This window comes from Acinonyx jubatus, chromosome C1, assembly GCF_027475565.1.
Source record: "Acinonyx jubatus isolate Ajub_Pintada_27869175 chromosome C1, VMU_Ajub_asm_v1.0, whole genome shotgun sequence".
Taxonomy (NCBI): Eukaryota; Metazoa; Chordata; class Mammalia; order Carnivora; family Felidae; genus Acinonyx; species Acinonyx jubatus.
In genome coordinates, this window is record NC_069381.1 from 166,887,991 (window position 1) to 166,911,209 (window position 23,219).

Sequence of the window (23,219 nt, forward strand, 5' to 3'; positions counted from 1 at the left end):
CAAACATATAAGCCTCCTAATTGGCTTCCTTGCCTAACAACTTCCATGCCTGACTCTTTCTGCTATATAGTTACTACTTATCTTTCAATAAAGCACTTTAGTTAAAACTGGAAGTTGCTTTCAACTTCTATTCTAAGATTGCAGTAAGATAGTCTTAGAATAGCACTCTGAGGCCTTTGAAATTTGGCTGTCACTTACCAGCCATTTGAAACTTACCATTTCAAAGTTCAAATAATATTTTCCTCCCTAAGTTGTAAATACAATTTCAAAATGTTTGGAAAATAAAGGAAAAAAGTTAGCTATAATATTGTCATGGTAATGGAACATCTTTGTTTCACTCCTAACATTCCCCTATGGATATACATATTTGTATAGTAAACCTAATTTTGCATAATATTCTTACATATTTAGCTATTCCTTGTCATGGTGCAGAAAAGGAATATAAAAGTTATAAAATATTATTTTGAGAAAAAAAATGGAAGTAAAAGAAGAAAAAAAGTGGGGACAAGTTAGAGGTATGAATAAGGTTTAGGATGCATACCATGATGACCTACTCATCTACCATGAGTGAGCCACACATTTGGCTCTCAATTCTCTACTAACCAATGTTAAAAACAGAAACTTTGTTAGTTATCCAAGTCCAGTGCCCATGAGATTAAAATAAAATGTCCCAGTAATTTCAACTCATCTTGGAACAAATATTATAAAAAGACTTCTTCTGAGGTTCTCCTAAAGAGAAGGCAGGGTGATGTACTTAACAAGTTCTGGGAAGACTCCTTATATTAGAAGTAGCACATCTCATTTCACATCATTGTTCATATTGAGAATCAATATAGGCATATGCTATTTTACAAATCAGAGTGATTTTGTGAAAACCAACTTTTTGGAAATCATTTGATACTATCAAAGCACCCAGCTCTTTGCTGATCTGCTTTAAATCATGGCTAAACATTAACATATTGAAATGCTCATATGTAGTATATATTAGCCACAGTAGTGGTTGAATTTTTTTAGTGTTTATTTATTTTTGAGAGAGAGAGAGAGAGAAAGCATGTGCCTTCAGGCACACAGGGGAGAGGTGGAAAGAGAGGAACAGAGGATCTGAAGCAGGCTCCCTGCTGACAGCAGTCAGCCCAATGTGGGGCTTGAACTCACCGTGAGATCATGACCTGAGCCGAAGTCAGATGTTCAACTACTGAGCCACCCAGGTGCCCCAGAAGTGATTGAATTTTACCCTTCAGAAAATCTTTCTGAATATTGTTTCTCTTCAAAATAGAATTTTAAATAGTTCTTAGGTGAAAAGTGAAATCTTAAAAACTTCAGGTCTCCTATTGGGCAATTAAAGCTTACTTGGAAGGCCAGATTTTAGGTTGAGAAGCAAAAATTCTTCTTGATCATCTGTGTGATTCCTCTTGAGAAAGTTCTTTGAGTATAAGAATGTGGCTGGCCCAGGGATGCTATAGTCTTGGGCTTTTTTATGTAACAGGGAATATGATGTTATCCTAGAAGGACTCAAAAATTTACTGATAATTTAAGAAGCCTACATACTAAAATCTTTGTTTTTATATTCTCCAAGTTTTTCAGAATATTTGATAAGATAAAAGCAGTTTTTCTACCTTTGCCTTTATCAATGTTTGTAGGGCTTTTGAGATATGGATTCTTGTCCTAATTAATGCTGTCACTAACTAAATGGCTGACCTTGGGCAGGCTTCTTAAGTTTCCAAGCTCATTTTCTCTCCCTTTGTAAAATGAGGGAGCTGTTGTAGGGTAACTGCCTCTGTAGAATTCCTTCCAGTTATGAGTCATACTGACCCCTCTGCCCACTTCTATAGGTGAAGAACCTCCTCAGTCAGAGGAGAGTAAGTGATTACTAATGTTTCTTTAACAGTGGACCTGGAATACTAGGAGACAGTCACATATCTTAGGTGAGAGCATGGGCTTTGCAGGGGAAAATCCTGGTTCCACTCTGCCACTTACTAGTACACAGCCTGGGACAAGTATTAATCTCTCTGAAGCTCAGTTTCCCTAACTATAAAGTGAGAATAATACAAATGCTTTTATAATTGTTGTATTAAATGAGACACTGTAAATCTAGCCCTAAGTAGAGTGTCTGGCACAAGGCAAGTACTCAATCAAAAGTATCTATTTGTCACATTGTTATTTCCTTGGGTCCACTGAAATAATTGTTCTTTTAATAGCATTTCTCCAAATTGAATATCAGCACTATTATAATTACAGTATTTAAAGGTTTTAAGGTGCCAACTTGGCTGACTAGTAAAAAAAAAAAATTGGAAAGATACAGGCTCAGGGGATTTTTAAAAAATTAACCAAAACAACTGTGTGTTGACCTTTACCCTGTAGTTCTTTTATTTAATAACAGTCTATTAATAAATATAACTTTAAGCTGTTTGATTTAGTGCTAATGTAATCCAGGCCAAATATGCTACCTTTCTCGTCTGCTCCAAAGAAATTTTAATGGAGGTTTGGTTCACGTTTCTGTTTGATTTGAAGTAAGATTGTGGGAAGTTCTTAGTTTTGGGTCCCCATCAGTAGATATGTAGTCACTTTAACTTTTGATCATTTGTAGATTATATTTAAATGCAACTAAATGTGATAAAATCATTCTTAGATGGTTGAGGTAAGCTTTGAAGGCTGTATAAATACTTATCTTTTAATTTAAAAACAATCGCCTCACCATAAAATAAAAGGAAAAAATTCCCCGAATGTGGGAAAGCAGAGTTCTTGGCGATGTTCTTAAACTACAGCAGGAAATATGTGTTTGTTTATTATGACCCTAGTGCTTTCACAGGCCAGATGAACTTTCAAACACAGAGTTTTCATTCTGTTAACCAACAACTGTCACCCGACTTGTGGAAACCGATAATTTTTGCAGGGAGTTCAAGGAGAACATTTGCATAATTCCATCTGGTAGAACCTGGCTTGTCCCCACAGCAGATAGACCCTTTGTGAACAATTCTAACTGTAGGGCTACCTATGGGGTGTGTCAATTACCACAGAGTTACTTGCTGGATCAATCTGTGTTAAAGGTGGCTTTTATGGACTATCAAATTTTATAGCAAAGGAATTTTGAATTATCATTATATGTTTAAGAATTTTTTTTGATTCCAGGTTTCTCCTCATTCATGAGATGTGAGCCTCAACTGATTTGTACCAAGTCGTGGAAGAATAGTTACTTGTATTTCTGCTAGAAAGTTCTCTGCAGGATAAAGGGTGAGTAATATATAGATAGAGAAAGAATCTACACTGATTCATAAATCTTGAATACCTGATTGTTAAATATCTAAAATGTATCAAGCCGTTGAATAGACTTTCATTACATGAATTAAATTTCAAAAGTTTCTTAGGAACTAGCTTATTATTTTCTGTCTCTGTAGCTCTATTTCCTTTAACATTTCATTGCTTAATGAACTCTCATGGAACTTCACTTATTTTAAAAGCAATTTTAAAGGACTATACACTGAATTTATATACAACTTTCTAAAAATTGCCTACAATTATTATTAACTTGTCAAAATTGATTTAATTAGAATAAAGAGATTATTCAGTAGATACATCTTATAGCTTCTGAATTGAAGAATGACAAAAAGGGCGACTTAAAACTGACGCCAAGATAGAGGGATCTGCCGGTTCTGCTCTCTATCACAATGGTGGTTGATATGAAGTGTCCTTGTTTTGATGTCCTACCTGCTCAATCTTCTACTTTTTGGTTAGTGATGGTAAGAGAAATTGGTAGAGTTGAATGTAAGGAATAGACAAAAATGGTTTAGCAAAATCCTGTGTGAGTCTGGCAGAAACCCTGCTCTCTCCCCATTTTGTCCACCCTCAAACTTGCCAAGCCTTGTTCACTTTGGCTTTATTTTAAAAATGCATTTCTGGTGAGTGAGGAAAGGTTTTGTACTGTGTTTTCAATGACTCACCCAAAATAACTCCATTGAACTTGTAAACGGTCCTGTTCTGAATGCAGATTGTGTTTGTTCTGAGATGGGCATGAAGGAGCTGCAGAAAGGAGATTAGAGAAGGGAAATGTGGTGGGAGAGGCAGTGCAGTTCAGGCACACATCAGAATTATTTTTAAAAAATACATTGTGTGTGTGTGTGTGTGAAAGACAGTTGTCTATGAGGTCTGTACCATTTAAAGTTCTTAAAGATACATCAGTATTAAATACGGTTCATCTAGCCACCAACCTTTCTTTTGATTCTCATAAAATGTGAAAGGAAGATTTATCTGTGAATACATAATTCCAAATACATGCATTGTGAAACTTTTTAAAGTGCTAAATGGCTTCAAGTAGGAAATAATCAGGGGTGCCTGGGTGGCGCAGTCGGTTAAGCGTCCGACTTCAGCCAGGTCACGATCTCGCAGTCCGTGAGTTCGAGCCCCGCGTCGGGCTCTGGGCTGATGGCTCAGAGCCTGGAGCCTGTTTCCGATTCTGTGTCTCCCTCTCTCTCTGCCCCTCCCCCGTTCATGCTCTGTCTCTCTCTGTCCCAAAAATAAATAAACGTTGAAAAAAAAATTCAAATAGGAAATAATCATATATATAACAAAAGCTAGAATTAATCTTAAAATAGGAAGAAAATGTCTATCAATACATTGATCACATAATAGGGCAGTGTTAAAACTGGGAAGTGCAATAATGACATCCTCTTGTGTACTGCATAAAAATGTTTAATACCAAGTGGCACTGATTATTCAACATCAATAGATGTACCTCTTGAAAAGCTTTTATGATTCAAAATGTCAGGGACCTTTAAAAACAATATTTTAGGGCAGGACTGAAAAGAAAAAAAAAAGAACTGATCTAAACTTTCATGAATTCATGAAACAGACCAAATAAAGTTTATTCTGTTATATAATCTTGCTTCAGTCAATTGTTAATGAAGAATAGATGAGCTATTTTTACCTGTTGCTCAGAAACACCAAAGAATTGAACCACTGAAAAGAAAACAAGCTATCTACAAGGTTTTACCATGGAGAGGGTAAATTTAGCAGTATGTGGCAAAAAGAAATGGTGATCTGAGGACAGTGAAATGGATGATAAAATGACAAGTCTTCAACATGCACAAAATCAGAAAGTATGTAAACTTACCAAGATTTTGTAAATAATCTGCAAGGCAAAGTTCCAGTGGTATAAACACCTGCTTCTCTCTCTGGTGTGTACTTGAGAAAATAAGGGAAATAAAAATAGCAGATTGTTACGCTATATTAATGCTTACTTATGAGGACAATGAACTAGCATAATAATCCCTCAATTTTTGCTAATGTGGAAAAACCCTAAGAATAATAGGTTCAAGTTATAGACTATATAAATGAATTTTATCACTTTAAAATATACACAACTAGAAATACTGTAATGATTAATAATGACTCAAATATATAAAAAAAACAATCTTAAATCAGGCTAACCACCTTTCCTCATAGTTCATTTGTATGGTTTGTAAATAATACTTTGAAAATTTTCAAAGAATTCATTTGTTGAGTAATATTTTCCTTTCACCCTCTTTTACCTTAGTGTAAATTATTCAACTAAGTATCCCTGGAAATGTTAGTAGCTATACTGAGTGAGTCCAAAATATTTCATGTTGAAATGAATTTTAGAAATACTGGGTTAAACAAAGTTAAACAGGTTTTTTTTTTTTTTTTTCCTTAATAAGCCTTGAGAACTTACTTCTCAAGTCTCTTACATTCATTGTGACTGGGTTGGGTGGGAGAGGTGAGAATACAATATACAGTGTTCTCTAAACTTATTTCATACAGAATTCTGTTCTCCATGCACTCCTTTGAAATATATAATGCTGCTTTGTTTATTTAACCTGCAATTCTACTTAGCTTACACCTCCCAACTTCCTTTTGTCTTAATAAGGGGTGAAAATTTGGTAAACTGCAATGCTACCACTTTCTGATCAGAGTCTGTATCAAGATTTTGAGGCATAAAATAAAATATTGATTACATAAATATTCTTGAACAAACAATAACTAGAACAAGATGCTTTAGCTTACTCAATAGTAAATCTTGCTTAGTAATTTTAAGGCATGTGTTAAGGTCTGGAAGAGTAAAAAATAACTAAAGTAATTAAACTGAGCATGATGTTTCATTTCTAGAGATAAGCTTTTCCATTTAAAAGTGTCTAACCAGAATAGGTTTTCTGTCCTAGCCTGAATTTATGCGATTTTTAAAATTCATCTGCATACACATGAGGATAGATGTCACTTAACGGTATAAGAATAATCCTTCTATTATAACATTGATTTTTGCCTTCTGCAATATAACAATTCCAGCAGCTATCCTGAGCGCCTACTTCCATGTGATTCCATGTGATGCTCACATCAGTTTGGGAAGGCATTTATCATGATTGCTATTTCACAGATGAGGAATGTGATGGCCAAAGATATTATCTGTTTTGCCTTAGGCCATAAAACTAGAAAGATAAACAGATTTCAAACTTCAATCTGACACTCAAGACCCTACTGTTTCCACTACAACTTGCTGGATGGAATTATCCACATCTAACTTAAATTTGTTTATTTCTCTACCTAGCAAGTATCAGTGAATCAGACATTACTCCTTATGGAGAGCTTCTATAATGGGGATATGCAGTTGGTCAACAATATAGTACTTGTTGGGAAAAAAATCCTTGAAGAAGCAAATAGATTCTCCTCGTGTGTAACATGGCATTCCTCACTGAATAAAGGAAACACCTTGGGCATTTTTTAATATCTCAAAGTTGAGAATACAATTAAAACCCTTCACAGTTCAAAACAGCTTGCTGTTTCAAGGATTTCCTTCCCTACTACTTCTGTACCCTCAACATATTACATTAAAAATGATCATGTAGAAGAAAACATACAATTGCGCTATTAGATTTTAAGCAATTTCTGTATTCTATTCTAATGCTACCTGCTGGCATTTCCCCCTCCTTTCTTTATAGCTTGATTCTGGTGGTTGGCTTTTATTTTTATTTTTTTAAATGTTTATGTATTTGAGGGGCAGAGAGAGAGAGACAGAAACAGAGAGACAGAGACAGAGAGAGAATCCCAATGTGGGGCTTGGCTCCAGGAACTCATCAACTGCGAGATGACCTGAGTCAAAATCAAGAGACCAAAACTTAACCGACTGAGCCACCCAGGTGCCCCTGGTTTTTAAATATAAAATATACTTCACTATTGCCTTCCTCAAAAGTTCTTTGTTGTTTAAAAGTATTAAACAACAAAACTAAATAAAAAATAATAGGCCTTAGAGAAACAATGTAAAGCAAATACTTTATCCATTTGTCTGTCCATGCTGAAGAACATAAAGAACAGAAAAATTTACCTCAAGAAAAGTCATCAGTCCTCTGTACTAAAAGTGTAAGGGGTACAAGAGGAATACAGAATGTTCTTTAATCTCTCACGGTTTACACTCCAATCTGGCTGGGAAGTCAAACATACCCTCAAAGGCCAGTCATATTACTGCACAACTCAGTCTTAAAATAAGTGATCCAGACATTCAGTTGTGAATCAGGGCATCATGGGAGAGATGTGACCAGAAGTGGCGGAAAGATACGGTTGAGGAAAAGTTCTGGCTCAGGTGGATCTTGAAGTTCATAAAGGTATTGGAGAGAAAAGAACAGGAGTAAATTGAGAGGCAAGGACATAGAGTCAGCAAACAGCACGTGGAGATAATGGAGTTGAAGCTGGAAGCCCCAGATGAGTAGGGTGGAGTCTGTTAGGGCCCTGCATGGAACTGTAAAGACAGTATATTTTGTTCTGTGTGGCTTTTGACCACCCCTTTCAGTGTCTCTTCTCCAGCTACTTCCCTCTCTCTCTTGCTTACCTTTCCTACAGGCAGCTAGGCCCTAGCCTATTCTGAAGGGCCATTAAACTGTTAGCTGCATTTTGCTATAGGACTCTTGAACGCTGACAAGTCTTTAAGATTCAGGGAAAGAATAATAATGAAATTTCAAGCCGATGAGATTCTAGTATCACTGTTCTAGCTCCCCTTGTATTTTCACAGTACCTGTACCTAGACCCAGAATATAATGGTGGTTCTGGAAACTTAGTCTGGATTTTGGATAGGATTTTGTAGGTATTGATAAACCATCAGAAGTTTGTGTGTGATTTCAACAGGATTTTAGTCTTTATGCTAATGAGATTTTAAAAGGGGGAGAATGCCCAAATGCATTTTTAAAATAGTTCTGAATCTTGACATCAACCTCTATCTTTTCATCTCTCCACGTCCAACGTCAATGTGGAATCTCCAGATTAAACATTCTTTCTCAATTCGTTTTCATACATAACACAACCACGATAAATAACTTTCTCAAGGCACGAAAGTAGCACTTCACGAAGTTTGGTCTTTTCCAGGTTTGACATTTTGACAAATACCAATTAGGAGGCTCTTTTCTTTCATCTTCATCCTCAATTCCTTGGACTTCGCCAACAATAGTAACTCGGCGAGCCCAACCAGACATTTGTTTTGACGCGGTGAAGACTGGCAGTTGGCCTTTCCATATTTTTTCTGTGAGAGAAGTTGACAGGAAACAAAGATTGCTACCAAACAAACAAGCAAACAAATCTCGCCCACTCCGCGGGCCACCTTAGGGAAACCCAACGCCCTAGTCCGCGCCACCGCCCCGCGCTCCGCCCCGCGCGCCCCCGGCCGGAAGGGGGCGTGGGACGCCGCCGAGGGAGGGGCGCGCAGACACGCCGCGGCCGGCCGGGCCTCCGGCGCGTCGGGCGGAGGCGGGAGGCGGAGGGCGGAGGACGGGAGGCGGGGAGCGGGGCCAGGGGGCCGGCCGGCGCTCGTTCTCTGCCGCGCTCGCTCGGGCCACTAGCGCTCCCGCGCCGCGCCGGGCCGGCTTCATGTGAAGCGCCGGCCCTCTGCCCCCTCCCTCCCCTTCCTTCCCTCCCTCCCTCCCGTCCCCTCCTCCTCCTTCTTCTCCTTCTTCTCCTCCTCCGCCCCCTCCCGCGCCCGCTCCCGCTTCCCGGGGGCCCCCCCCAGCCCGGCTGGGCGCTGACAGCAGGAGCGGGGGTCCCGCCGCCACCGTGTCTCAAGCAGGCTCCGACTAGGGCAGCGGAGCTCCCGGTGCGGCCATGGACCGGCCCCTGGTGGCGTCGGCGGAGGCGGAGGAGGAACTGGAGTGGCAAGTGGCGAGTCGCAGGAGGAAGGCCTGGGCCAAGTGCCGCGGCTCCTGGCAGGCGTCGGAAACGGAGGACCTGTCCACAGAAGCGACGACGCAGGACGAGGACGAGGACGACGAGGAGGACCTCCCGGGCGCGAAGCTGCCGGCGGCCCCGGGGAGAGGTCTGTGCGCCCGGCCGTGCCGCGGCGGGCGGGGGACTCGGGGAAGTGCAGGCTGGCGGGAGGGGGAAAGTCTCGTGCGCTCTGGGCAACTGCTCTAAGTTCTGGCAGATCCTGCGGGCAGGCCGGGGGAGAGGGGACACTTGGGACCTTTAAATGCGCGCCCTTGACAAGGCGTCTCCAGAGTCAGCATAGACACCCCGGTGCCATCTCGTTTTCCTTTAGATGGACACTGGGACGTGTTGCTTAGGCTACATATTACTCCCAGTAGATTTTCCTACTTGGGAGCGTCCAGGTTGACCCCGACGTCGGAGTCCCCCAGGGGTCGGTAACCACGCTGTCCCCTCACTCTGCCCCGCAGGAAACGTGCCCAACGAGAAGATCGCGATATGGCTCAAGGACTGCCGGTGAGTCCTCGCTTTCGCCTCTCGCGTCCCAGAGGGAGATCCGCGGAGATGGCCCTCCCGAGTGGAGCAGAGTCACCCGGGCCGCAGTCCCTGTGGGTCCCATGGCGGTGTGAGCTATAAACCGGAAAGTGAGCCGGCGGATAGCTTCCTCCTTTGAAAGATTAAAATGGAAGTACTGTGACCGCTGATTATTTGGTGACCGTGTTGACTTTACAGTTGTTAGGACTTCAGCCCCCCTTGGCGTGATGTTAGCATCGGAGAGCAGAGACCTAAAACAAATAATCATGCCTTGCCTCGTTATATGCTTGCCTTGTTTTTATTCGAAAGGATTTTCACATTTCACACGGTATTTTACTTTGCTTTTGTTTTGACATCTGTATATCTGGCATGAAATGATTTCCCTTTCAAATGTGTTTTAGATGAATTTAATTTACCTAACAACTTAACTGGCCTTAATTTTATTTCTGTGCCTTAATTCTATTTGGATAGCTATAAAACCAGCTTTTTTTCTTGTAGTTTACTCCTTGGGCACGCATTTGTCGGATGGCACTGGAATGCACTGAAGGGACATAGAGAGCTTTGAAGGCATTCAAACGGCATAAATCTGTTTAATTGCATACTTTGGCAACTGGTACCAATCTGGTTGATAAAGTACAAGGGGAGATAGATCATTTTGCAAGTAAATCTTACTATAGTAAAAAAGCTTGTTACCTATTTTAATTTTTTTCTACTTGTAGAATATCATATGAAGAATGTTGCTTTTTAACTTTGGTTAAGTTGTTTGCTTCTGCACATATTTCTGCCATCTCATATTGGGCTTTTCTTAATCTTTTGTTCAAGTATACCAGAGGTAGGGAAGTGTTTTGGGGGGGAAGGAGAAGCGATTTTCATATATGCCAGTTTATTTTTCTTCCCTAAGCACAGATAAAATATTGGCCACTGCTCTGTTGATATCCTGTTTTAATGAATTACCTGGATTTTTGAGTAATGATGAATAAATACTCTTATTTAGGAGTATCATTGACTCTTTGAGATACGGTGAAATATACGGTCTTTCTAAAGATACACCGAAAAAGGAAAAAAGAAAGTTTAATGGCAAGTGAAAAATCACATTATTTTATGATGTATAGGAATTAAGATTATATAAAAGATCACATCAAGTAGACAGTAAATAAGTAAGTTTATTTTGTAAGGTAAATGCGGTAGGCAAATGTTATTCATCAGACATACCATCTCCGAAAATTTCAAGTTTTGTTGCTGGTCTTATGTAGGCAGATTCTTTGGTCTGCTGCTCCTTCCCTCTTAGGTTTCCTGCATAGGTTTCCTTCTTGTTCCCTACAGTTGCATCTATTCTGTACAAAAGGGACATTCATTTGTACCTGGGAAAGCTGGAACAAATAGTCTTGTAATGCTAGCTGTATTATTGCAGATTTGACTGCTAGGACATATGCACCTCTGGGGTTTTTTTCTCTAACAGGTTTTTCAAAGTTGGGCATTTACCTACTTTGTATACAGTATTTACAAATGATCTAAAGCTAGCTTTTTCCCCTGGATACATTCTTATTTATTTATTTATTTATTTTTGTATTGCTGTCCATATTCTGAATAAAGATTCCATTTGTTGTTCCTTAAAGGGTGTAGGGGTCTTTGATAATCTTTTTTTTTTTTTTTTTTGCTAAGTGGAAATAATTGCTTGGATTAACATCTAAGAAAGGATAGTTTTTGAACGAATTTAGAAGAAAGCAGTTATAAGAGTGAGAAACTTGTTTCTGAAGGAGAATGGCAGTTACAGTCTCTTTATTTGCCATTTTCTGTTAGTGCATAGACCAGCAGAGACATCTGCAGGAGTAATACAGTGTTTTATCCTAAGAAAGTAGCCATCAAGAAAGAAGGACTTTATAGAGGCATAAATTCAAGTTTCATTAAAATATGTGTAAAAACTTGGCTCAGTTTTTTATTGTTTTCATGGTAGTTGTGATTCTTTAACATTTCAAAAGCACTAATTTTCGAAGAACTACCATTGCCTGTGTATTTGCTTGCAGAAAGTTTTAACATTAAATTGCCATTTCAATAATAAGTGTTTTTAGACTGATATTTTTATGATTGATTCCATGACTGATGTGAATTTGTAAGAGGTATAAATTGTTACTGATGAAAGGTTTATATCATAAAACAGAACGTTCAAAATAAAACATTTCTTAATATAATTCAGTTTTTAGACAGAAGTGAAAAACATTTTCACATTGAAAAAAAGATTTCTAAGTTATCTGCATTTGAACGGGAAGAATGTGTAGGAATTTTAGCAATGGCTGGTTCTTAAGGTTGATTCTCAAGCCAGCTTTTTAGTTTACAGAGTTGAATGAAGATCTATGTATTTTACAGTTTTAAAGCAGAAAAAAATAATCTCAAGTTTCTCCGTTAGACCAAAAAAGATAGTAGTTGGGGTTAAGGGAGGCACTAATTGATGCTCTAAAATGCTGGTGATAGATTTAACAGATGAGGTTTAAAAAACTGTTTAACCTTACTTCTCACTAGACCCTGACTTTTACATTTTATTTAGATCAAGATTTGTTTTCTTTTAATTCTGTTTCCTGTTTCTAGGGAAGGGATTGAGGGGAGCAGACATTTTTTTAATGCGTGTTGACATTCTCTTTTTCTGTTTTTGTAAAGAAAATGCTAACTCATATCATTTGTAATTATAATTCTTGTTCTTAATTGCTGGCAGATCAGATGTGTGATTAAATCATTCCTGGTGAACTGACTTGAGGATAGGTATTTGCTTAGTTAGGAGGATATTACTTATGTAATACTCTTGCATTCCTTTTGTGTTTGGGGAGGATAGTTAAATGTGATTAGAAGCTTGCTGGCTATGACCTTTTAAGTGTAAAGTTGTGCAGTGACAACTCTCCAGACAGCTTTTCAAGACTGAGGTTTATATGTTTATGTGGTTTCAGTACCCCTTTGGGAGCCTCACTGGATGAGCAAAGCAGTAATACACTCAAGGGTAAGAGAAAGTTGCCTTTCTAAATCTGTTCTTTATGTGAAGGTCCTACTTTATTTCACTGCTTTGAGTGAAAGTATACATATGTAAATTATAAAAGTGATGTTCATTTTATAAGCTATACCATTCTGAGGGGAAAGCCAAAAGAAAGAAACCTTGTCATGAACCGTAAAACAGTGAATAGTTTAAGAAAATCACTAAACCTTTACACAGTGTGAAACTCATATTTTTATTATCCAGTTAGATATTATGAAAACTAATTAAATACAGAAATAGAATATGTAAACTTAAGGAAAATATTGAGTGAACTGGGTCAGCTTTAGTACAGCATTTCTTTGCTTACATTACATTAACCGAAATTGCCACACCTGAAATTTTACCACCTGTGTGAGACACAGTTCTAAAGTTCAAAGTACAACAAGAATGTACAGGTAGTGGCAAGGCATATATAAAAAAAAAAACAACAAAACACTTAAAGCATTAGAAAAATCTAGCTTGAGCTTCTGACTATTAAGGGAGGTTAAAAGGAGTGATTGCTCCAGGATCTGATTTTCCTTGAAACTCTTGGATACGATGTTAGCTAAATGAGTATCTTCAAAGACATAGTGAGTATAGAATAACTTCTATCAGGGCTTATAACAATTTTACCTTGATGCAGATCATGGTTTCTTTGCGATAAAGTAAAGCTTATACTTGCTTTTTGAAATTATACAATCAGAATAATGTATGAGTATATTCAGGTTTGAAATACCTTATTGTAGCTTACATTTTGTTTGGTCAATTTTAGCTAAAACTACGATTTTATATGTGAGTCCAAAAGAACAGAACACCAGAATGAATCTTACGTTTCTTTCAGGTGTGCTTGTGAGAAATGGAGGCAGTTTTGAAGATGATTTGTCATTGGGAGCTGAAGGTAAGTTTTTTTTGGAAGAAATGCATTTTCATACAGGTTTAAAATTAAAAAAAAAAAAAAAAAAAAAAAAAGGTTGAGTGCTTTCAGGTTTACAGTCCTCAGCCAAAGTTAAAGGTCTTGAAAATGGCTGAGACACATTTTACAGAACCTTTGACATGTTAGTAATCTAGTCAGAGCTTGTAGGATACCTGTAGGAATGGCTCTAAAAATCGTTGTGGAATGTCCTTGTCTTCCTTGGACTTAATTGCTTAAAGGAACTGTTTGGGGGCAAACAATGGTCATAGAACTGAGGGAAGAATTGTCCCGCAGAAGGAAGGAAACTTAAATATTTATACATGAGAAGACTAAATTGAAGCTTATTTTTAGTGTGAGGTAGCCTTATGTCAGACTTACAGCTGTGGCTTGTCTATCTCCTTGCCTTCAAGTGTCTCCCATCTTCACCCCCCCCCTTTGCAGATTGTTAGAACACTGAAGAACAAAAACAAAATTAGAATTATTAGAATTTAATTAGAAAACATTATGCTGATGTCTATTCCAGACTGCATTAACATTTTAAAAGCGTGTCGTACCATGTTTAAATTTTCACAGACTGTATCATCTTTTCCAGTGGATTTATAGTAAAATTTTCCACAATGTAGAATTAAACATTTTTATTATTTTACAGGTATTTGAAGATTATTGGTAGTTGTACAGCTGGGTTATTAATGTGTACTTTTTTATCAAAAAGAAATTAAGGATTTTATTAAATCTTTTTAGATTATAAGTTGATGAATGGTGAATTTATCCACTGAATGTAATAACCTTGATCTTTTGCTATTTTAAATCAATCTGTATGTACATTACTTCTAACATTTAAGACTCTAGAATATGTGAATATGTTAGTTTTTATTATTGAAGTTAATGTGCTTTCAAGGAATAAACTCTGTAAAGAGCTTAGACTTACTGCTTCCTAATTAGTACAGTTGAGCATGTTGCCAACCCCTTACTGAAAATGCATTTCAATGTTACAGTAAATAGCACTTTTGATATCTGCCTTAATTTCACAATATGGAATTTTTTTAAGACTTTTTTTTTTTTTAAAGCAGGTTTAGGTTTACAGAAAAATTTAGAGGAAGGTATAGAGATTATCCCTGTACTTCCTGCCTCCATATATGCATAGCCCTCCCAATAATCAACGCCCCCTACCAGAGTGGTACTTTTGTTACAACTGATGAACCCATAATGAGGCATCATAATTACCCAAAGTTCACAGCTTACATTAGGTTTCACTCTTACGTGTGCACATTCTGTAGGTTTGGACAAATGTATGATACTATGTATCTATCATTATCATACCATAAATGTATTTTCACTGCCCTAAAAACTGCCTCCGTCTGCTTGTTCATCCATATTGAATGATTTTTCTGGAAACCAGAACCTAAAAGGAAGTTTCAGAGAAGAATGGAACTATTATGTTGTTTTACTGAAAATTATTTCAAGATTATTTACATTCATTCAGTAAATATTTATTGAATATTATGTGTTAGGCATCTTTCTGAGTGGATGTACAAACAAACTAACAAATTGCCATGACTTTGTAAATCAGAAGTGAGAAAAAATCTGGTGTGCTGAAATAGATATGTTTATAATTATTTTCCTTCTTTATATTTGCCTATAAAAGTTCAGTGCAGTAAATTTAACTGACTCTACACTTAACAATACTTACCTGTTTAAGACTTATAAATCTAGGATAAAGTTTGAAAACAATTTTTTAAAGAAAATTTACTTTGAAACGAGTAGAAATTTTCAAAATACATGCATGAAAAATTGGTTGTAACTGGGATGAATTTTCAGCCTTTGAAAAAGCACCTTAGAAACTTATATATACTGTTGCCACACTTAAATAATGTTAAGTCATGTTTTTGCTCTTGAAAGGTCTTTAGTAATAGCTTTTAAATTTAATAATTAGAAACACATTTACTACAGATGCTGTATGTCTTCTTACCATTTATTTTTAATTGTTAAACATAGAAATTTAATTGGTTATCTGTATAGCTTTTATTTTAAACATTCAATGAAGGAAGTAGTTAATTTTACATTGCTAACAAACAAAAACACCATCTAGAAGCTACTGATTCTCTTCATATCGATCTGTATATTACTTTTAATGATCTAGATTTAATGAATCAAGACATGAGTTTGGGATATTAGGCATTTAGCTGTAATATTTGGCTAATATGCTTTCTTGATGATTATATCACAGTAGTTACTGTCCTACTAACAATTATGCTCTGCATTTATTCTTTATACATGTAGCCAACCACCTCCATGAAACGGATACTCAAATTGAAAACTGGTAGGTAGCTGTGGTGTTTATTCTCTTCCTTTTCAAAAATGAAGAACATTTATGAAAATAAGGTCTCATATAATCTAATTTTGTTTATAGCAATAATATCTTGGCCAAAGAGAGAAGACTGCAGTTTCATCAGAAAGGGAGAAGTATGAATTCCACTGGATCTGGGAAAAGTAGTGGCACAGTCTCAAGGTGACTTATTCTGAAATTATACTACAGTTACATTGTGTTATAGGCAATCTACTCTTTACTTTTTTTTCAGTCTTGGATTTGGCTTGATAGTATGAAATCAAAAGAATACAAAATGTTTCATTCATTGCTTTTTTCTTTTTTTTAAATTAAGATTAAATAAAAAGCAACAGACGTGTTTATAACGCTGCTGGAGTTCTTGTTATAATGAGTATTTTGAGCCCTATCAACAACTTGAAATCGGAACTCCATAGTGGAATAACTTCTTCCAGAATTCTCCCATTTTGGGGGAGGGCGTGGTCTTAAATTATTCTTACATAACAATCAGAATAAACCTTTCTAATTTAAAGCTTGATATTTAAGCATAGATGTATCTTCAACATATTAAATCAAAGATCTTCAAAATATATATTGAAATAGGCAAGTACATGTGCCCATGGAACCAGTTTAAATTGTTACCCAATTTATTGTATTGGAACCTGAGCATTTTCTCTGAAACAAATTGAAATTTTCTTCTGTTCAAGCTTCATCTCTAACATTCCTGTTTTCCTCAGTGAGTCTCAGAAGGTGGATTATCACTAGTATGAGGAAGAAGAGATAAGAAATGTTTAATTCCCAATCGAATGAGAACAAGATTTTCCTTTGAGTAACCCATTCTCTCCATACCTTACTCCTCCTACTTCCTGAGTGAAAGTGGTTAGAGAAAATTTGAAAGTAAGCTCCTCCCTCACTTTTCTGAGTTCAGCTTGTTACCTGTGTTGCATCTTCAGTGACAGCCAAAGAGAGCAGAAAAGCTCGAGTTCTGCAGAATGTCCTGTGCTACCAACTTCCCAGTGTATTTTCCCTTTCCATCTTTTCCTTCATCTGTTTATTCCTTATTCTCCCTCACCTGTTCTCTAATTGTTTTAGCTGCTTTGCTAGGACTCTCTTAAAATGACAAAAAATATAAGGTGAGAAATCATTTAGGGAGTCTTATTGAGTGTCTTCTTGGGGATTAGCTCTTTTTTCCAATACTAACAGTTTGAAAGAATGGACTGTTTTTAAGAGTAATATATCACATTTAGTACACAATGTATGAAGAAATAAATAATAATGGTGTAAAGAGCAGAAGCTCTTTTTTATAATGTGATGTGGACTATAAACTTATTTTATATCTTGATGTTTCTTTTTTTTTCTTGTAGTGTTTCAGAATTGTTGGAACTTTATGAAGAAGATCCTGAAGAAATTCTTTATAATCTTGGATTTGGACGAGATGAACCAGATATTGCTTCCAAAATCCCCTCCAGATTTTTTAATTCATCATCATTTGCCAGAGGGATAGATATTAAAGTATTTTTGAGTGCTCAAATGCAACGGATGGAAGTAGAAAATCCAAATTACGCTTTAACAAGTAAGGTTTTTAAATATTAGCATCCACAGTGAAATGGTCTTATTTTTTTAAAACCTTGCTAAGTTTTAGGAATAGCACTGGGAACTTAATTATTGAGGTTAACACAATAGCTGTTTTACTAAAAGTTAACTTTTCCCTCTCTTCATTCTTGATTTACATGTTACCATAACTGATGTATGAAACCTTGTACTTTTCTTAAACTTCCCTCCAGATTGCTGATGTTCAAAAAGGAAAGAAATAGGGCAGAGGCTTGTTACTGTTAACTGAAGTCAGTCAATTTTAGGCATTTTCTATAAATCTAAAATAGCATAGCTAACTTGATAATTTTTATTTATATTATATCTTTGCTTATTTTTCTCTGTTGAACAGAAGTTCCAAAATAGGGATCCTCAGATGGTCCTTGGAACAGCTTTAAGAGATCTGTAAATCCAATCCTACCATCCTCCCTCCATAGGAAAACATTTGGAAGAGTCTTAATTAAGTCAGACATAAAAATAGAATCAAGCTATGGAACAATAGCTGTTCTTTTCTCTTCAGTATTGTCACACTTCGTGCTTTTTTTGGTTTTAAATCATAAAAGATAAAATTTTAAATTCTTAAAACATAACTTCTGCTCTTGAGAATGAAAAAACTTCCCTTTCCCTGGTAAATGTAGAGAAACTTTAAGTGTTGGATAAGGAAAGAAGTTTTGGTTTTATAATCTTGGTGATTTAAGTTCGATTTTTGGCATACTAAAAAGTAGTAATAGTTTAATATATGTATACATATATAAACATATATAAAATCAACATCCTTTTCTTTTTGTAGGCCGTTTTCGTCAAATCGAAGTGCTTACTACTGTGGCCAATGCATTTTCTTCTTTATATTCCCAAGTCTCTGGGACTCCCCTGCAGAGAATTGGAAGTATGTCCTCAGTGACTTCTAACAAGGAGACAGACTCACCTCCACCTTTAACCCGAAGTAACACTGCAAATCGTTTAATGAAAACACTATCAAAACTAAATTTATGTGTTGATAAAACAGAGAAAGGAGAAAGTAGTAGTCCTTCCCCAGCAACTGATAAAGGAAAGATTCCGAATGTTTCGGTGATGGAAGAAAGTGGCAATAAAAATGATCAAAAATGTCAAAAAATTGTAAAAAAGAAAGACTCATCTTCTATGTTGGCTACAGTTAAAGAAGAAGTATCAGGTAGTTCAGCAACTGTTATGGAGAATTCTGACATTGATAGACTTTCTGATGTAGCAAATAGCAATTTTAACCAAAAAACTGAAAGTGAACAAAATGGAGAAACCCAAAGCCATGAGAATAAACTGGGTGAGGAATCTGGTATTCTAGAATCTGACTTAGGTAATGATTTCAGCATGTCCAGCCACAGTGAGCTGGAAAATGGCAGTGAGCTGAAGGGTGTCCATGTGTCCACACCTGAAAAAGAGCCATGTGCACCACTGACGATACCATCCATAAGAAATATAATGGCACAGCAGAAGGACTCCTTTGAAATGGAAGAGGTAGGTAAAATATTACTGAGACCTGTTTCAAATAATGAATTAGGAAAGAAAATGCAAAACATGTCTATAAGATGAGTGGTGGCTAATAGATTTATACTAGAAAAAAAATCATTCTGATTTTGAGTTTTCAAATTTTGGTTCTGTGCTTCACAAACTAAGAATTGGTCACAGGACTGTCCATTGCCAGGGTAATGAGACAGTTACTTCATCAGCTCCTCTGCATCCTCTGTCATTTACTGCTGATACTTGAACTTTTATCCCCTTTCTCTCTCAGTTTAAGATTTTGATGCCTTGAGAAAACCCTTGAGAATATATTTAAATTACAATCAGTGTTGCATAATAGTTAAAAACATAGGCTCTGAAAGCAAACAGGAGTTTGAGTTCTTTTTTTGCTGCTAAATTGCTATGTATCTTTGGGCAAACTTTTACTTTCCACTAAGTATCTTAGTGGAAAGGATAAGTGAAGTGTGAATAAGGCTTCGAGAAGGATAGATTTTTATAGTGGGATTGGAAAGAACCTGAAGATATTGTGTATCTGAAGGGAAGGATAGGAACCTCAAGGAATAAGGTTTGAAACACCAGGTCAGGGAACATGAATTCTGCAAGCCTAGAAGACCAATGTTTGCTTACTTTTCATTTCTACCTGGAGGTATTACTATATTTACAGAAGTTTCAAATTGGCAAAATAAAGAGATTCATTTTGATGAGGTCAACTAAAACACCTTTTGAGTGGCCAAAGCTAATGCTTATGCATTGGTACTGTATGACCTGAGACAGGAAACTGAAGTTTATCAAGCACCTACCTTGTGGCAGGCACTGTACTAGGCCCTTCAGGTACTTTTCTTTTTAAGTCTATGAGGCAGGCGGTGCTGGTCTTGTTTTACACATTAGAAAACAGACATCTGTGTACTGCTGAAGAGCTGTGGCCGTGAGTTTTATAATGTATAATTTTCTTTTTAAAATTTATTACAGAATGGTGTTAGTAATAGAGTAGCAACTGAGTAATTTTAGAATCATATGCCATTATTTTAGGGAGTTGGCAAATGGGATAATTGATTTTGCCCATAAGTGTCCTGTTAGGTGAGTATGTATCTCTCACATTAATGAATATCAGGCATTTATCACACAATTTTGATTGCTGATAATAGCTATTTACCTTGTGGTCTTTGAATGTATCTTTTGTTACTTTAATTGTAGCTAAAAAGTGAAATGAAAAGGGAGAGAAGTAGCCCTTTGAAATAGTCTACATTATTTGTAGTTATTTGTAGGCTTTTTTTTCCCTTGTTTTTTTTTTTTTTAATGTTTTTATTTTATTTTTGAGAGATAGAGTGCTTGTGGGGGAGGGGCAGAGAGAGAGAGGGAGACACAGAATCTGAAGCAGGCTCCAGGCTCTGAGCTGTCAGTACAGAGCCTGATGCAGGGCTTGAACCCATGAACCATGAGATCATGACCTGAGCCAAAGTCAGACGCTCAACTGACTGAACCACCCAGACGCCCCTTCCCTTGTTTCTTTATATTTTATATTTTTCCTGTTTAATCCCTAATACATTTCTCATTATAATGAGTTCATAAGTTGAGTACTTGGCTAAATTAAAACCTCTTTGTTCTATTTCACTATTATCAAATAGTTTGTTTTGGTCTGAACTTGTCCTACCACCAATAAAGTGTAACTTCCTGTCATCCATTGGGGCCCCTCTTCTATGACAGATATGAGAGTCAGTTTCCTGGTGTTAATTTAACAGCAGAATATGAAAATTTAAACAAAATATGTTAGATACTTGCAAATCTGATGTTGGCAGCTCAGATGAGAAGTCACTCTTATGTGTTGCTTTCTAATTTCTAGAGTTCCTGAATTTTGAACTATATATTTTTTTAAATTGTTGGTACCCTACACAGAAGGTCTTTAAAAAACATAAAGTGCTAAATAGATATGCTTTGGTGGCAAGTTTTCATTTAATGATTTTACAGGTGTTTTTTTTTCTTTGCTCCCTCTGCTGGCAAAAGCAATTAATGAAGAAAGTAATGTCACAAGGAAGTGAACTTTAAAAAAAAAATTTTTTTTTTAAGTTTATTTATTTTTGGGAGAGAGAAAGAGTGAGCAGGGGAGGGTCAGAAAGAGAGGGAGAGAGAGAATCTCAAGCAGGCTCCACACTGTCAGCATAGAGCCCGATGTGGGCTTGAAATCACACAAACCAGGAGATCATGACCTGAGCCGAAACCAAGAGTCAGATGCTTAACTGACTCAGCCACCCAGGCGCCCCTGACTTTTTTTTTTTGTTTTCAGTACACAATTCCAGGCATTGGTGGTTGAAGAATAATAGAAGATTTTTGTTTTCAAAAAAAGGATATATGGATATAGTCAACCATAGCTGCATTGTATATATATGGAGAATTTTAAGGGTAATGAATCCTTGTTCTTCAGGTATATTTAAAACATGGATAAAAACCTTCTGGAACTGTGTTTTTATCCCTTTGGGAACTTTAACTAGAGTTGTAGAACAATGGATAAAGAAAGGAAATAATGTGTTTCTTTAATTTCCTCTTCTCCCAAGTGTGACTTGAATTATACTGACAAATGAAGAGAACAATCTTACCGAAGCAAACTTTTAGATCCCATTCAAAGTAGATTGTTGCTGTTTTTCTTTTGGACTCCTTTCCCTTGAGGTTTAATTCCTGTTGGGAACTTTCTTCCTGTAAAAACAGCAAATAAATGTAAGTTAGAGGACACTCCCTTTCTCTCTCTCAGTAAACCAGTTCTCAAACAGATTAACTGAATGCCAGCTGCTTTGGGTAGCTGGGTGGAGGAGAAAATGTTGCGCTCTGTGCGTGAAGCTGCCTACTCCTGAGGCTAAGGTAAGATCTGACAGCCACCAGAAGTGAAGAGAGGAAATATTTAAATGTAAAGGGAGTTAAGTAGATGACAAGACTGACTCAGGCCTTGGAGCGTGAGAGTGACTATTTCTCATGTTAAGAAAAAAAATAATAAAAGGCCGGAGACTACTTTCAATTAAAAGTCAGTTTGCCTTATGAGAAAATGTTTTTGTAGACTACCAGATGTTTTTGTAGACTATTTAAAGTATTCTAGTGTGTCTAAAAGTTGTAAAACTATATTCTTGAGTTTTCAGATTTTTAATGACTTCCCTAAATAATGCTTGGGTTCTCAAAATGGTTTATTTTTAATAAATACATCATGGTAACTGTCTAGAGCCGTAGACTTATGGATGAATGATTCACAGTTAAACCAAAAGGATCCTACTCAGTAAGCAAGCGTTCATCTTTTATGTCAAGGAAAACTTTCTCACACTTAAATGTTAGAGGAAGGAGAACTTTTAGCTGTGTATTTTTGTAAATGGGTTGTTCTGTGTCTTCTCACTCAACAAATGAATTTACATTCAAATAGAGGGATTACTGGAAGTATATATAATTTTTTAAGCTACTGAAGTTCGGTAGTGTCTCTGCACTGATTGTTGAGTTAAGTACTACGTCTCTTTGTTTTTAGTTGTTAGGTTTCAGGATTTTCTCCCGTTTTATTTATTGGCCTGAGTTAAAATAATCCAAAATCCATCAGATACTTGATCGATAGTTAAATTGTTCTTTTGGCCTTACAAATTTGACTGTATTTTGAAGACAAGCATTGTGTTTGCAATAGAATATGAACTCTCCTGCATGATACATGGACCAGTGTCTGTTACTTTGAAGCCCAATTAACCACTAAATTTTATTTGACATTTATCTAAAAGACTTATGGTAACTTTTTAAAGAAGTATTTATGTGACAGTAAAAAGTAAACCTTGCAAGTAAAACCTGAAAGTTTGTTTTACGTAAAAATTTGCAACAAATATAGAATAATAAACTAGCACAGAAAGAGATCTTTGAATTCATTCTCCAGTTTTCTCCTTTTACAGATGAGGAAGCATTTTTCCTCCTCTAACATTGGATATTACTTGATAGCGGGGATTCTTCATCATCATTCTGAGGGATGTAATGTTCCCGTCTATGTCAGTGCCTTACTTTGGGGAGGGCTGAGGGTGTGTCAATGTAAGGAATCCCTGGGTCATATCAGAGAGAGATCTGTTGTAAATTGTTACCACTTTACTCTTTCAAGATATTTGATTATCCCAAGGACCTGTGAAGTAGGAGTTTTAGTCTTTATTTTTCAGTTTTGAAAACTGACATAATTG

At 36.6% G+C, this 23,219-nt stretch overlaps 2 protein-coding genes across 10 annotated transcripts in view; one reads left to right on the forward strand and one right to left on the reverse strand.

Annotated features, from left to right (window-relative positions):
• The window catches only part of LOC113595080 (uncharacterized), a 160,538-nt gene extending 151,940 nt beyond the window's left edge, over positions 1-8,598 (reverse strand). For 6 of the 7 annotated variants that reach the window (XR_008295465.1, XR_008295466.1, XM_053215405.1 and 3 more), the window contains exons 1-3: positions 8,383-8,598; positions 5,108-5,178; positions 3,939-4,017 (exon numbers count right to left, since the gene is read on the reverse strand). Coding sequence is in view for 5 of the 7 variants with exons in the window: in XM_053215405.1 (XP_053071380.1) it covers positions 3,939-4,017; positions 5,108-5,178; positions 8,383-8,468 (236 nt within the window). In the remaining 2 variants the exon portion in view is untranslated. Of the gene's footprint in view, positions 1-3,938; positions 4,018-5,107; positions 5,179-8,290 lie in introns of all 7 variants that reach the window. The other variant, XM_053215406.1, reaches the window with a different exon arrangement.
• ITPRID2 (ITPR interacting domain containing 2) overlaps positions 2,934-23,219 on the forward strand; it is a 45,798-nt gene continuing 25,512 nt past the window's right edge. For 2 of the 3 annotated variants that reach the window (XM_053215402.1, XM_015086881.3), the window contains exons 1-8: positions 8,950-9,301; positions 9,660-9,705; positions 12,660-12,709; positions 13,563-13,619; positions 15,915-15,954; positions 16,045-16,143; positions 17,322-17,530; positions 18,338-19,038. In XM_053215402.1, the coding sequence (XP_053071377.1) occupies positions 9,091-9,301; positions 9,660-9,705; positions 12,660-12,709; positions 13,563-13,619; positions 15,915-15,954; positions 16,045-16,143; positions 17,322-17,530; positions 18,338-19,038 (1,413 nt within the window). In that variant the 5' untranslated portion in view covers positions 8,950-9,090. Of the gene's footprint in view, positions 3,048-3,129; positions 3,232-8,949; positions 9,302-9,659; positions 9,706-12,659; positions 12,710-13,562; positions 13,620-15,914; positions 15,955-16,044; positions 16,144-17,321; positions 17,531-18,337; positions 19,039-23,219 lie in introns of those variants that run through there. The other variant, XM_053215401.1, reaches the window with a different exon arrangement.